This window comes from Mytilus edulis, chromosome 1 (genome assembly GCF_963676685.1).
Source record: "Mytilus edulis chromosome 1, xbMytEdul2.2, whole genome shotgun sequence".
Taxonomy (NCBI): Eukaryota; Metazoa; Mollusca; class Bivalvia; order Mytilida; family Mytilidae; genus Mytilus; species Mytilus edulis.
In genome coordinates this window covers 61,943,692-61,956,053 of record NC_092344.1, presented here as the reverse complement: position 1 = coordinate 61,956,053, position 12,362 = coordinate 61,943,692, and the positions used below count along the sequence as shown (strand labels likewise).

General features: G+C 37.6%; 1 protein-coding gene across 3 annotated transcripts in view; it reads right to left on the bottom strand.

The window, feature by feature from the left end:
- The window catches only part of LOC139486236 (allene oxide synthase-lipoxygenase protein-like), a 98,006-nt gene that overhangs the window by 20,414 nt on the left and 65,230 nt on the right, over window positions 1-12,362 (bottom strand). For all 3 annotated transcript variants that reach the window (XM_071271026.1, XM_071271022.1, XM_071271035.1), the window contains 2 exons: window positions 11,260-11,304; window positions 672-800 (listed from right to left, as the gene is read on the bottom strand). In XM_071271026.1, the coding sequence (XP_071127127.1) occupies window positions 672-800; window positions 11,260-11,304 (174 nt within the window). The remainder of the gene's footprint in view (window positions 1-671; window positions 801-11,259; window positions 11,305-12,362) is intronic.

Sequence of the window (12,362 nt, the reverse complement as noted above, 5' to 3'; positions counted from 1 at the left end):
ACTATTCAAACATAATTTTAACATCGTCAACAAGGTCGAATTGTGTAAGCCACTCTATTGTCAAGGTTGTTCAGATATTTAAATAAATCATCAGACGATTTTGGCCTTTCTGCATATTTTTGTTTTGAATTTTTTGCTTTTTCGAACGTTTTTGTTGTTTTACCTTCAAAAATTTTGGTTTGGTGCTAATCTGTCAAATGTTTATATCGAAACTGGTGTTGCACACACAAAAATCGTATCATAAGAAAAGAAACGACGATACGAATTATACGAATAAGATAGACTGCTAACTGGTGTTTTAAGAGGGTAAAAAGTAAAATCACAAAAACACAAAACTCCGAGGAGAGTTCAATCGGAAAGTCGCTAATCGAAAACGAATGGACAATAAATGTCATATTCCTGACTTGGTTCAGGCATTTTTAAATGTAGAAAATGGTGGATTGAACCCGGTTTTATAGCGTTAAACCTCTCACTTGTACGACAGTCTCATCAGATTCCGTTATATTTACAACGATGCATGAACAAAACAGACATAATAAATAAAATAGTCAAAATATGGGTACAGCAGTCATCACTGTGTTACAACTTTAAAAGAAACAATTTTACAAAAAAGGACAAAAGCATCTATCCATGATAAAAGGTAAATGATACATGCTTTATTAAGATATTACCTGTGGAACTCCAAAGACTGGCGTATACACAGTCTTGACGTCATCTACATCCTTCCAATCGTAGCCACTGGCCATAACTAATTTCTTACTTTCTTCTGTATATTTTTGTGTCTTCATTCCAATGTTGAACTGTTGAAGAATACATATCATATCATCTAGCACAGCATTTGTTTTAAAATTTAATGAATTTACTTTGGTTTTTGTGTTTATCATTCTATCAAACACAAATCATTCCATAAAAGATAGAAAATCAATAATTTTGGCCCTGTCAGAAAGAACATACAAGAAAGAAGTACATGTTTTGTACACAAAATAGGGTTGACTATGTCAATTAGTAAAACATTTGGATACATTTGGTATCAATAAGTATTGAAAGCTTGGGAACATAGATGATAATAAGACCCTTGTTGAATGTTTATTTGGAATAATAAAAAAAATATGAAATCATAAAAGTACGGTACAATTGCCCTGTTGTGCAGATTGGAAAGACCTGTTTTTTTTGCAATATTATTCTAAACTTCAGAGACACAATGCACTCTAATTTGTTTATTTTTTCAGCATTCGTCAGTATAATGTAATTATAGTGTTGACATGAGAAAATAGCCATTAATGCTGGAAATTACAAAATTAAATATAAAAAGTAATTAGACTATTAGTTAACGGTTGTATTTCGAAGACATTTCTGCAACTCAAATGCAACTATGAATAAATATGTCTGTTTCCAACACAAGGACATGTAAAAAAGAAGATCTAGAATGATTACCAATGAGACAACTGTCCACAAAAGACCAAAATGACACAGACATTAACAACTATAGGTCATCGTACGGCCTTCACAATGAGCAAAGTCCATACCGCATAGTCAGCTATAAAAGGCCCCGATAAGACAATGTAAAACAATTCAAACGAGAAAACTAACGGCCTTTTTATATAAAACAAGAATGTGTTCAAAGTACACGGATGGCCCACTTGCACTATACTTTTTCATGTCCCATGGACCGTGAAATTTGGTAAATATTATTTGGCATCAAAATAAGGAAGATTATACTATACAGAACATGTGTACTAAGTTTCAATTTGATTGGACTTCAATTTCATCAAAAACTACCTTGACCAAAAACTTTAACCTGAAACTCCCACTTTCATTTTCTATTTTAAATTTTTAAATGGACCGTGAAATGTGGGTCAAAAGTCTAATTTGGCTATGAAATAAGAAAGATCATTATCATAAGCAACAAGTGTACTAAGTGTCAAGTTGATTGAACTTCAGCTTCATCAAAAACTACCTTGACCAAAAAACTTTAACCTGAAACTCCCACTTTCATTTTCTATGTTCAGTGGACCGTGAAATGTGGGTCAAAAGTCTTATTTGGCTATAAAATTAGAAAGATCATTATCATAAGCAACAAGTGTACTAAGTTTCAAGTTGATTGGACTTCAGTTTCATCAAGAACTACCTTGACCAAAAACTTTAACCTGAAGCGGGACGAACGAACAACGAACGAACGGAAGGACGGACGAAAGGAGCCTCAGACCAGAAAACATAATGCCCCTCTACTATCGTAAGTGGGCATAAAAAATAACGAAAAACAAATATGTAACACATAAACAAACGACAACCACTGAATTACAGGCTCCTGCCTTGGGATAGGCACATACTTAAATAATGGTCTATAAAGATATAACGTAAAAATCCAACAACATGTTATATTCTGGATCACATACGCAACTATATTTACTATAAAGTCTATTGGATTGAATTTTCAGACATTCATATTTTCCGGAAATAATATGGACTTAACCGTATTTTCACTACCGTTTACTTTCTCTTCCTTACCTGTCTATTGCAAATGGATGCCACGACAAATCTGCTCCTGTGGATATTGTGACAAATCACCGTCAAGTACGTTTCAAATCGATTATAAACTGTTAAATATATATACCGTTAATTCCGTTAACTTGAATTCCACGTTTATTCAACAAATACGAAATGTAATTGTTTAATTCTATGAATTGACCTGCGAATTCTACTTTCGTTTTTGACTTGATATTATTATTGCATTGAACATTCATATATTTCTTTCGTACATATTGTAATTATTGTATCTGTATTTCTTTCAGTTTACCAAACAATACACGCTCTGTAAAAACTCCTGTGTCATTTCTGGTGGAATTATAATCTACAATCTTCAAACACAAGTTGTTATTCTTTATAATTTGCCGAGATTGCGATACAGTCCCATGGTTATACTAGCTGAGTCAGGCTCAGCATAGTAAATTGACGACAACCTGTCTTTACATATCCAGACAAGGAACGACAACGTAGCAACGTACATACCTTTACACTGACAGTGGACTACATAGCTTGTGTATACTCGACAGCAACCTAACACCGTTGAGTCAACATGGATCCCAGTCATGAGGAACAACAAGAAGAGATACAGACCCCAGAGGGAAATGTTCCAGTTTTAGAACTATTACAAAATCCATCTAATACAATCCAGTCAGATGAAAATCCCGAGGCTAGGCGAGTACGTGACCTCACTGAAAAAGGACAAGGAGCCTTCTCCGAAAAACGTGACAAGTTCTGTCAGGAACTAAAGGCTCTCTGGGCAGACATTGAATCCCAGTTATTGGAAGTAACAACGCCTCCTAACGAGCTCCAGCAACTCCTTACAGCTCAGGACATACTAGTTAAAACCTGCAATAACTATCGTAGGCTCACAGATGAGTACCTTGACTTTCTGAAAAGGACCAGAACACTGGAGAGTCAAAAAGAAATAGATGCATGTAAACTCTCTTTAGATTTTCGTCTGTCCAAAGTGGAACTGGTCATGGAAAAACTACATGAGCATCGCCTCGCTCTAACAAAGTCCAAATCCACTAAAACAAAGACATCAAAAGGTAAGAAAACCTCACGCAGCAGTAGCTCTAACGTGTCAGACATGTCAAGCCTAGCACGGAGAAAGCGTGCCAAGGCAGAGGCTGCCAAGTCTAAAATAGCCTTTGTAGAGAAACATGCCATTATCCTACAACAGGAAGCAATGTTAGAGGAACAAGCCCTGTTCAGACAAATTGAAATGGAACAGGAAGCCACACGTAAAAAGGCAGAAATGGAGCAAGAAGTCGCTCAACGTAAAGTTCAACTAGAACAGGAAGCTGCTCACAGTAAAGTTCAACTAGAACAGGAAGCTGCTCACAGAAAAGTTCAACTAGAACAGGAGGCCGCTCACAGAAAAGTGCAATTAGAACAAGAGGCTATGCGCAGGAAGGCTGAAATGCAACAAGAAGCCGCACGAGTAAGCCGGGAAAAGGCCGAGCTTAAAGCCAAATTTAACCTTCTTGAAGCACAGAGAGAAGCTGCAGCCGCAGAAGCCGAGGCTCGTATCCTGGAATACGATGATAGCCAAGCGTATAGCGATCTCCCTGACGAAAAGGAAGACCCGCTCCAGCGCGTGCAAGATTTCGTCAATAAACTTCCTGTATCAACTGTTGTAAAGGAAGTAACAGAACCTCAAAGGAAAAAACAAATTCCTGTTAAGATCGAGCTGAGTCACGACGCACCAGCGTTCGTGCCATCCGTGGCACCGAACTTGCTGTCACAGACATCTGCTGTCTTGCCTTCCAATAATAAGTCACCGGAAGTTACCTTAGTCCCAGATCTGGGATTAGTAACTGGCATACAAAGACTAGGCCTTTCAGATGAGAGCCCTACTGAACACCAAAAACAGGGCGTTATAGAAGAGATCCCTGTTTCACACCAAAAACAAGGCGTACTAGAAGAGATCCCTGTTGCACACCAGCAACAAATCCACCTCACATCGGAGATAACTAGATTCCTCTTACGTAAGGACCTGCTTTTCTCCCGGTTAACAAGCTTTAACGATCGGGCAGAATCCTTCCATACTTGGAAAGCAAGCTTCAAGAATGTGACTGATGAGTTACAAGTCTCTGACTCAGAACAGATCGATTTGCTGATCAAGTGGCTCGGTCCAGAGTCTGCTAAACACGCCATTAGCATAAGAGCGTCGAACGCCAATAATCCTACCATAGGTATACAGAGATTATGGAAGAGGCTTGACGAGCGGTATGGTGCTCCAGAAATGTTGGAAGCCTCTCTCATGAGTAAACTTGCAAAATTCCCAACCTTAACGAATAAGGACAACGCACGTCTCTACGAACTGTCTGACATTCTATCTGAAATAGAATATCACAAGTAAAAATCCCAAGCTGGGATGTTTGCTAGCATATTTTGACTCCTCGTCCGGGATAAATCCTATTGTTGAAAAATTACCGTACGGACTCCAAGAAAAGTGGACCACAAGGGCTACAAGATACAAGTCCAAATATGAAATTGCCTTTCCACCTTTCACAGAATTCTCTGCCTTCATCAGGGAAATAAGCAAAACAAAGAACGATCCTGGGTTCATCTTTGGGTCAAAAGCCACACCAAATACAAAAGGTGCTGCGCCAAGGTCTACGCCTTACCCTAAGACTAAAGTTGGTGCTCATAAAACAGCAGTTGAGCAGCAATCTGGAGACGCCAGCAAACAAGGTCTTTGTATTCTTCACAAAACAAAGCATTCCTTGAATGAATGTCGAGCGTTCCGAGCCAAGTCAATAGAGGAGCGCAAAGGTCTTTTAAAGGAAAACAATGTATGTTACAAGTGTTGTGATTCTACCACACATAGGAGCCGGGAATGCAATGCACGCATAAGTTGTAAAGAATGTGGAAGTAAACAACACACTACCGCACTTCACATCACTAGACCACAGCAACCTGCAAGTTCACAGTCTAGCTCGCCTAAGCAAGCCTACGGCGGGGAGCCTATAGAATCGGCTGAAACTAAGGCAACCTCAGTTAACTCTACCTGTACTGAGATCTGCAAAGATACATATAGTGGAAAATCTTGTGCTAAAATACTTCCTGTGAATGTTTATCACAAAGATAACCAGTACAAAGTTATTCGCATGTACGCCATCATTGATGACCAAAGCAACCGGTCACTAGCATCGCCCGAATTCTTTAATCTTTTCGACGTCAAAGATAAACCGGAGAACTATACTTTATCAACGTGCTCCGGCAAAGTAGTCACTTCCGGGAAAAGAGGAAGAGGTTTCATCATGGAATCAATCAATGGTAATGGCAAGTTTGACCTTCCTGTACTGATTGAATGTGATCATATTCCAAATAATAGGGACGAAATACCTACTCCTGAAGTAACAATGTATCACCCTCATTTAAGAGAACTTAGGGATAGCATTCCACCTATAGAGGAAAATTGCCAAATTCTTCTCTTAATTGGCAGAGACCTTATAGAGGCACACCATGTCCTCGACCAGCGCATAGGACCACCCAGAACTCCATATGCACAACAATTGAAACTTGGTTGGGTAGTGATAGGAGAAACCTGCATTAACAAGCAGCATGTTCCTTTTGAGTTAAATGTTAAAATAACCAACATTTTACCTACAGGACAACCTTCAACCTTTCAACCATGCACAAGCAAGTTTGACATCCGGGAAAATTACACAGACCCTGTAACGAAAGATTTACAATCGCCACTCTTTGAAAAAACAAAGGACGATGATAAGCCTGGACAGTCATATGAGGACAAAATGTTCATGAAGCAGATGGACAACGAATTTGTGAGAGACTCGGAAGGAAGTTGGGTAGCACCGTTGCCGTTCCGAGTGCCAAGACAGCCATTGCCAAACAACAGACCACAGGCTCTTCACCGTGCTAACATGTTAGACGCCAGTCTGAATAGAAACCCAGTAAAGCGGGAACATTTTCTTACATTTATGAGTAAAATCTTAGATAATAATCATGCAGAGCTTGCTCCACCATTGCACGAACATGAGGAGTGCTGGTATTTGCCATTGTTTGGTGTTTATCATCCGAAGAAACCCGATCAGATAAGAGGTGTGTTTGATTCTTCCGCCAAATGTAACGGAGTTTCACTTAACAGCGTCCTGCTTACAGGTCCAGACTTGACCAATGATCTCTTGGGAGTATTGCTGCGTTTTAGGAAAGAAATGGTCGCTGTAACTGCAGATGTTCAACATATGTTTCACTGCTTTGTTGTCAGAAAAGACCACCGAAATTATCTGAGATTTTTATGGCATAAAGACAATGACCTACTGAAGAACCTTGTCGAATACCGCATGAGAGTTCATGTTTTCGGGAATAGTCCGTCACCTGCTGTTGCTACGCTTGGACTCAGAAAAGCAGCTCAAGCATCAGAACAAGAGTTTGGCAGTCACGTGACTAGCTTTGTTACAAGAGACTTCTATGTCGACGACGGTCTTACGTCATGTCCCACTAAAGAGGAAGCTGTTAAGCTCATGAAGGACACCCAGCAAGCATTAGCAAGATATGGAAACTTACGCCTTCACAAGTTTGCCTCTAATTGTGCGGAAGTTATGTCTGCATTTCATGCCAGTGATTTGGCTTCAAATCTTAAAGATCTAGACTTAGAATGCGACAGCAAACCCCTACAACGTAGTCTTGGTCTCAGCTGGGACGTAAACACTGATAACTTCTTATTTCAATTATCATCAGAAAACAAACCGATCACTCGGAGAGGAATTTTATCAACGATAAACAGTCTCTACGATCCTCTGGGATTTTTGGCTCCGGTGATTATACAAGGGAAACTCCTATTGAGGAAAATAGTATCAGAAACCGTCGATTGGGACCAACCTCTCACTGATGAGACAGCAGATGAGTGGAAATCTTGGAGAGATACTCTAATTGCTATCGAAACATTGCGAATTCCACGTACCTACGTGCCGTATCTCAGCAAAACCGCCACAAAGGAGTTACATGTCTTCTCTGATGCATCAGAAAAAGCCATAGCAGCTGTTGCATATCTACGCACGACCGACAGTAGTGGTGAACCAAACATAGGATTCATTCTTGGGAAAGCTAAAGTTGCACCAACAAGTGGTCATACTATTCCACGCCTTGAACTATCTGCTGCAGTATTAGCAGTCGAGATAACACAGACCATCATGGATAATTTAGATTTACATATAGACACCGTAAAATTCTACACAGACAGTAAAGTAGTCCTAGGTTACATCAGTAACGAGACAAGAAGGTTCTTCATCTATGTCGCCAATCGAGTAGAGAAAATAAGAAAATTTAGCTCTCCAAGTCAATGGAATTATGTATCAACTAACCGTAATCCCGCAGACTCGGGAACAAGGTCCGTACCAGCCCATGCAATTCACAGCAGCGAATGGTTACTGGGACCAAAACAACTTCTTTCCTCAGAACAGAAAAATTCTGAAGACATATACCAGCTAATAGAACCAGAAGAAGATGGAGAAATCCGTGCAACTGTTAATGTTGCAAAAACATTTTCCACACCTGAGCATAAGGGTATCGGAACTGATAGATTCAATCGATTCTCCAACTGGACATCACTTGTGCGAGCGATAGCCTTTTTGGAACGTTTTTCCCGTTTACACGGGTCAAAACAGACAGCACCAGTGACCTCTCTGGAAGGCTTTTCGAATGCCGAAAATTTCATCTTAATATCCGCTCAATATGAAGTTTACGGAGATGAAATAGATTGCATTAAACGTCAGGAACAAATTCATAAGCGGAGTCCGATAGCTAACCTTAATCCGTTTTTGGACGAACGAGGACTTTTACGAGTAGGAGGCCGTATCGCCAAATCTGACTTAAACCTCCGTGAAAAGAAACCATTGATCGTCCCTGGACGCCATCATATAGCGACATTATTAGTTCGACACTACCACAACAAGATAAAACATCAAGGTCGCCATTTCACAGATGGAGCGATTCGATCCGCAGGATTTTGGATCGTAGGAGCAAAACGCTTGATCTCATCTATTATTCACAAATGTGTGACATGCCGCAAACTCAGAGGAAAAACCGAGTATCAAATCATGTCTGATTTGCCAGAGGACCGTCTTGAACCTTCACCTCCGTTTACTAACGTTGGAATAGACACCTTTGGACCCTGGACAATTGTTTCACGTAAAACACGTGGTGGATACGCCAACTCAAAGCGTTGGGCAATTTTATTCACATGCTTAGTGACAAGAGCTATTCACATCGAATTAATCGAGGAAATGAGTTCTTCAGCCTTCATAAACGCTGTCAGGAGATTCACCGCTATAAGAGGCCAAGTTAAGATTTTCCGATCTGACCGTGGAACGAACTTTATCGGCGCAATCGACGATTTAAAGATTGACTCAATCAACGTTGAAGATGGACCCTTCAATAACTTTCTGTACAATTCTGGTACAACTTGGATCTTCAATCCGCCGCATTCGTCCCACATGGGTGGAGCCTGGGAAAGAATGATTGGTATCACTAGGAGAATTCTTGATTCTATGCTTCTTAACGCAGCCGGAAGAAGCCTAACACATGACGTGCTCAACACACTAATGGCAGAAGTTTCAGCAATAGTGAACTCTAGACCTCTGGTACCGGTATCAACAGATCCAGAGAATCCGTTAATATTAACTCCGGCTATGTTATTGACGCAGAAAACGGACTACATTTTCACTTCAGACCATCTTGGGGAATTCGACAAACGAGATCTCTGTCTTGCCGAATGGAGACGAGTACAGGCTCTAGCCAGTGTTTTCTGGTCCCGTTGGAGGAAGGAGTACCTGCCGTTACTACAACAACGACGAAAATGGACCGAAGATCGCCGTGATCTCATCGAAGGAGACGTCATTCTTCTAAAGGACAAAAACATTTGCCGTACCCAATGGCCCGTTGGAATTATAGTGAACTCATTTAAAAGTTCAGACGAACATGTCCGAAAAGCAGAAGTGCGAGTAATCGTTAATGGAAAAGCCACAACCTACACACGCCCTATCGTGGATATGATTCTTCTCATAGAGAACAAACCTGTGTAATTATATGTATATATTTTGGATTAATATAGTGACATTCACATTTGGAATTATACTTTCTGGAATAGTGATATCAGGTAGATTTCAGACGGGGAGTATTCTGGATCACATACGCAACTATATTTACTATAAAGTCTATTGGATTGAATTTTCAGACATTCATATTTTCCGGAAATAATATGGACTTAACCGTATTTTCACTACCGTTTACTTTCTCTTCCTTACCTGTCTATTGCAAATGGATGCCACGACAAATCTGCTCCTGTGGATATTGTGACAAATCACCGTCAAGTACGTTTCAAATCGATTATAAACTGTTAAATATATATACCGTTAATTCCGTTAACTTGAATTCCACGTTTATTCAACAAATACGAAATGTAATTGTTTAATTCTATGAATTGACCTGCGAATTCTACTTTCGTTTTTGACTTGATATTATTATTGCATTGAACATTCATATATTTCTTTCGTACATATTGTAATTATTGTATCTTTATTTCTTTCAGTTTACCAAACAATACACGCTCTGTAAAAACTCCTGTGTCATTTCTGGTGGAATTATAATCTACAATCTTCAAACACAAGTTGTTATTCTTTATAATTTGCCGAGATTGCGATACAGTCCCATGGTTATACTAGCTGAGTCAGGCTCAGCATATGTTAAAACAACAACACTCACATAATACCTATAGGAAAAGCAATGAGAAAAAAAAGCTCCCTTTATAAATAATTTACATCTATCTTTATACATAGCATATACCTTTGTACAAATATTTTAATGTACATGTAATTATCATTTATCTTTATATTAATACATCACACCATATTATATGCATTTGAATAAAGTATTCATTGTCCCTTCATTCAATCTGTATTTTTTTTCTCACAAGATTTAACCAGTTTCAATTTTATAGTACTTCAACCCGTTCTTTTGTTATGTTAATTTCTGTTATATTAAATTTATGGTCTTTTAGTTTGTTAGCTTGAAATTGTTTATAAATATTTTTTTTCTACCTTTCTTTTTTTTTTCTTTTTTCAATATACAGATAAATGATAATTACATGTACATTAAAATATTTGTACAACGATATATGCTATGTATAAAGATAGATGTAAATTATTTATAAAGGGAGCTTTTTTTTTTTTTACTTTTCCCCCAAGAAATGAGACTGTTAATATCGTGGCCTATTAGTTGCTTCCGTTGGCAACTTATGGTTGATGTAACAATGTACTAACAGGTGATTATTAATAAAATATGTTTCAAATTTGAAGAAAAAAAACACAAACAAACGAAACACACAAAAAAACTACAAAACATCACAGCTTTGTTAAAAAAGTTATTTTGAATAAAGAAACTGAACGTGACGAAAATGGTCAATTTACCTCTCTTAGAATGAGCCTATTCAGAATCTAATGCATTCTGGGTAATATTTTCAAAAATGTACACCAAAACGTGACTGGTTTAAAACTTTCTAAATAATTGAAATTCAAGCCATGACGTAACGTTATTTTCATTTTAGTGTACAAGCAATGAGATTACCCATAGTCCTTTAGATTCTGAAAAGGCGAACTACTTACCTGGAGTTGTTTCTTTATCGGCTGACATAATGAATTGGAAATAATGATATTTTCCAGAAATTCTTTTATTCTTTTTTTTTTATAATCATAATTTTATACTCACTTTATAATCGAACGAAAAACGTTCATCATCTGGTAACTCTTTAACCTGCAAAATGCATCAAATATTATTCTAATACAATAAATAATTTTTGTTTATGTTGGGGCCATATAGAAACAAGCATAGAAATTGTAAATAAAGTGATTAAAATTATCAAAAATAGTATAAATGAAAAAGTTATTTATATATTTTCTATGAAAAAATAACATAAAAAAATTGGTGCACACTGAATAACGCGCGTGACGGGTTATTTAACAGTGTGCACCACATTTTTCATGTTATTTCGAATAGACAGAAAAAATATTACAGTCATTTCTTAAAGTTTAATTCTAAATTCCATTTAAAACCGTAGAAAACCATGAAAAAAAACGTTGATGACGTCACGGTCACATGACTAAATTATGTCTATGGGCTGATAACAAAATAACGTCAGCCAATTAGAGGACGCGTTACATCTAAAATTAAATTATTTATCTTTAAAAAGCATATAGTTTTACCAAGGTTGTGCAGAAGTTTTCCGAATATTATTAAGTTTAAAGATTTGTTTCATACTAAATCAACCTAGCTATATCAATAATATTAAAAACTGATCATGTCATCATGTTTATTTTTTTTTCATCACATTTTATCAAGTTACCATTATTATCATACTTGACTTTTTATACTAATGTATGCAATGTATATGTTTGCATTTTGTTTGATTTCTCATGATGAGGGCCTCAGGGAAGATTAGTTATATAGCTAACTGTGTAACCCTCTTAAAATAAAGTATTGTTGTTGTTGTTGTTGTTGTTGTTGTTGTTATACTCGGTAGTAATAGGAGTATCAAACTCTACAAAAACCTATACTTGTTCGTAAGTTATATTGAATCATTGATCAGTTGTTTTCCTGTAACTCATCAAAACGTATAGGTGTAAATTCAGTAAAAAATCTTCCATTGACTTTCATGCTAATCTATGTATGGAATTAAATTTATACCTGATTTACCTTTAGAAATTGGAATCTTTCATTTATAACATTCATGAAAATACAAATGTAGCCCTAGGCTATCTTTTGCACTAATAAAAACATAGGCTCATTCGGCATTTTTGGGCATTCGGATGTCC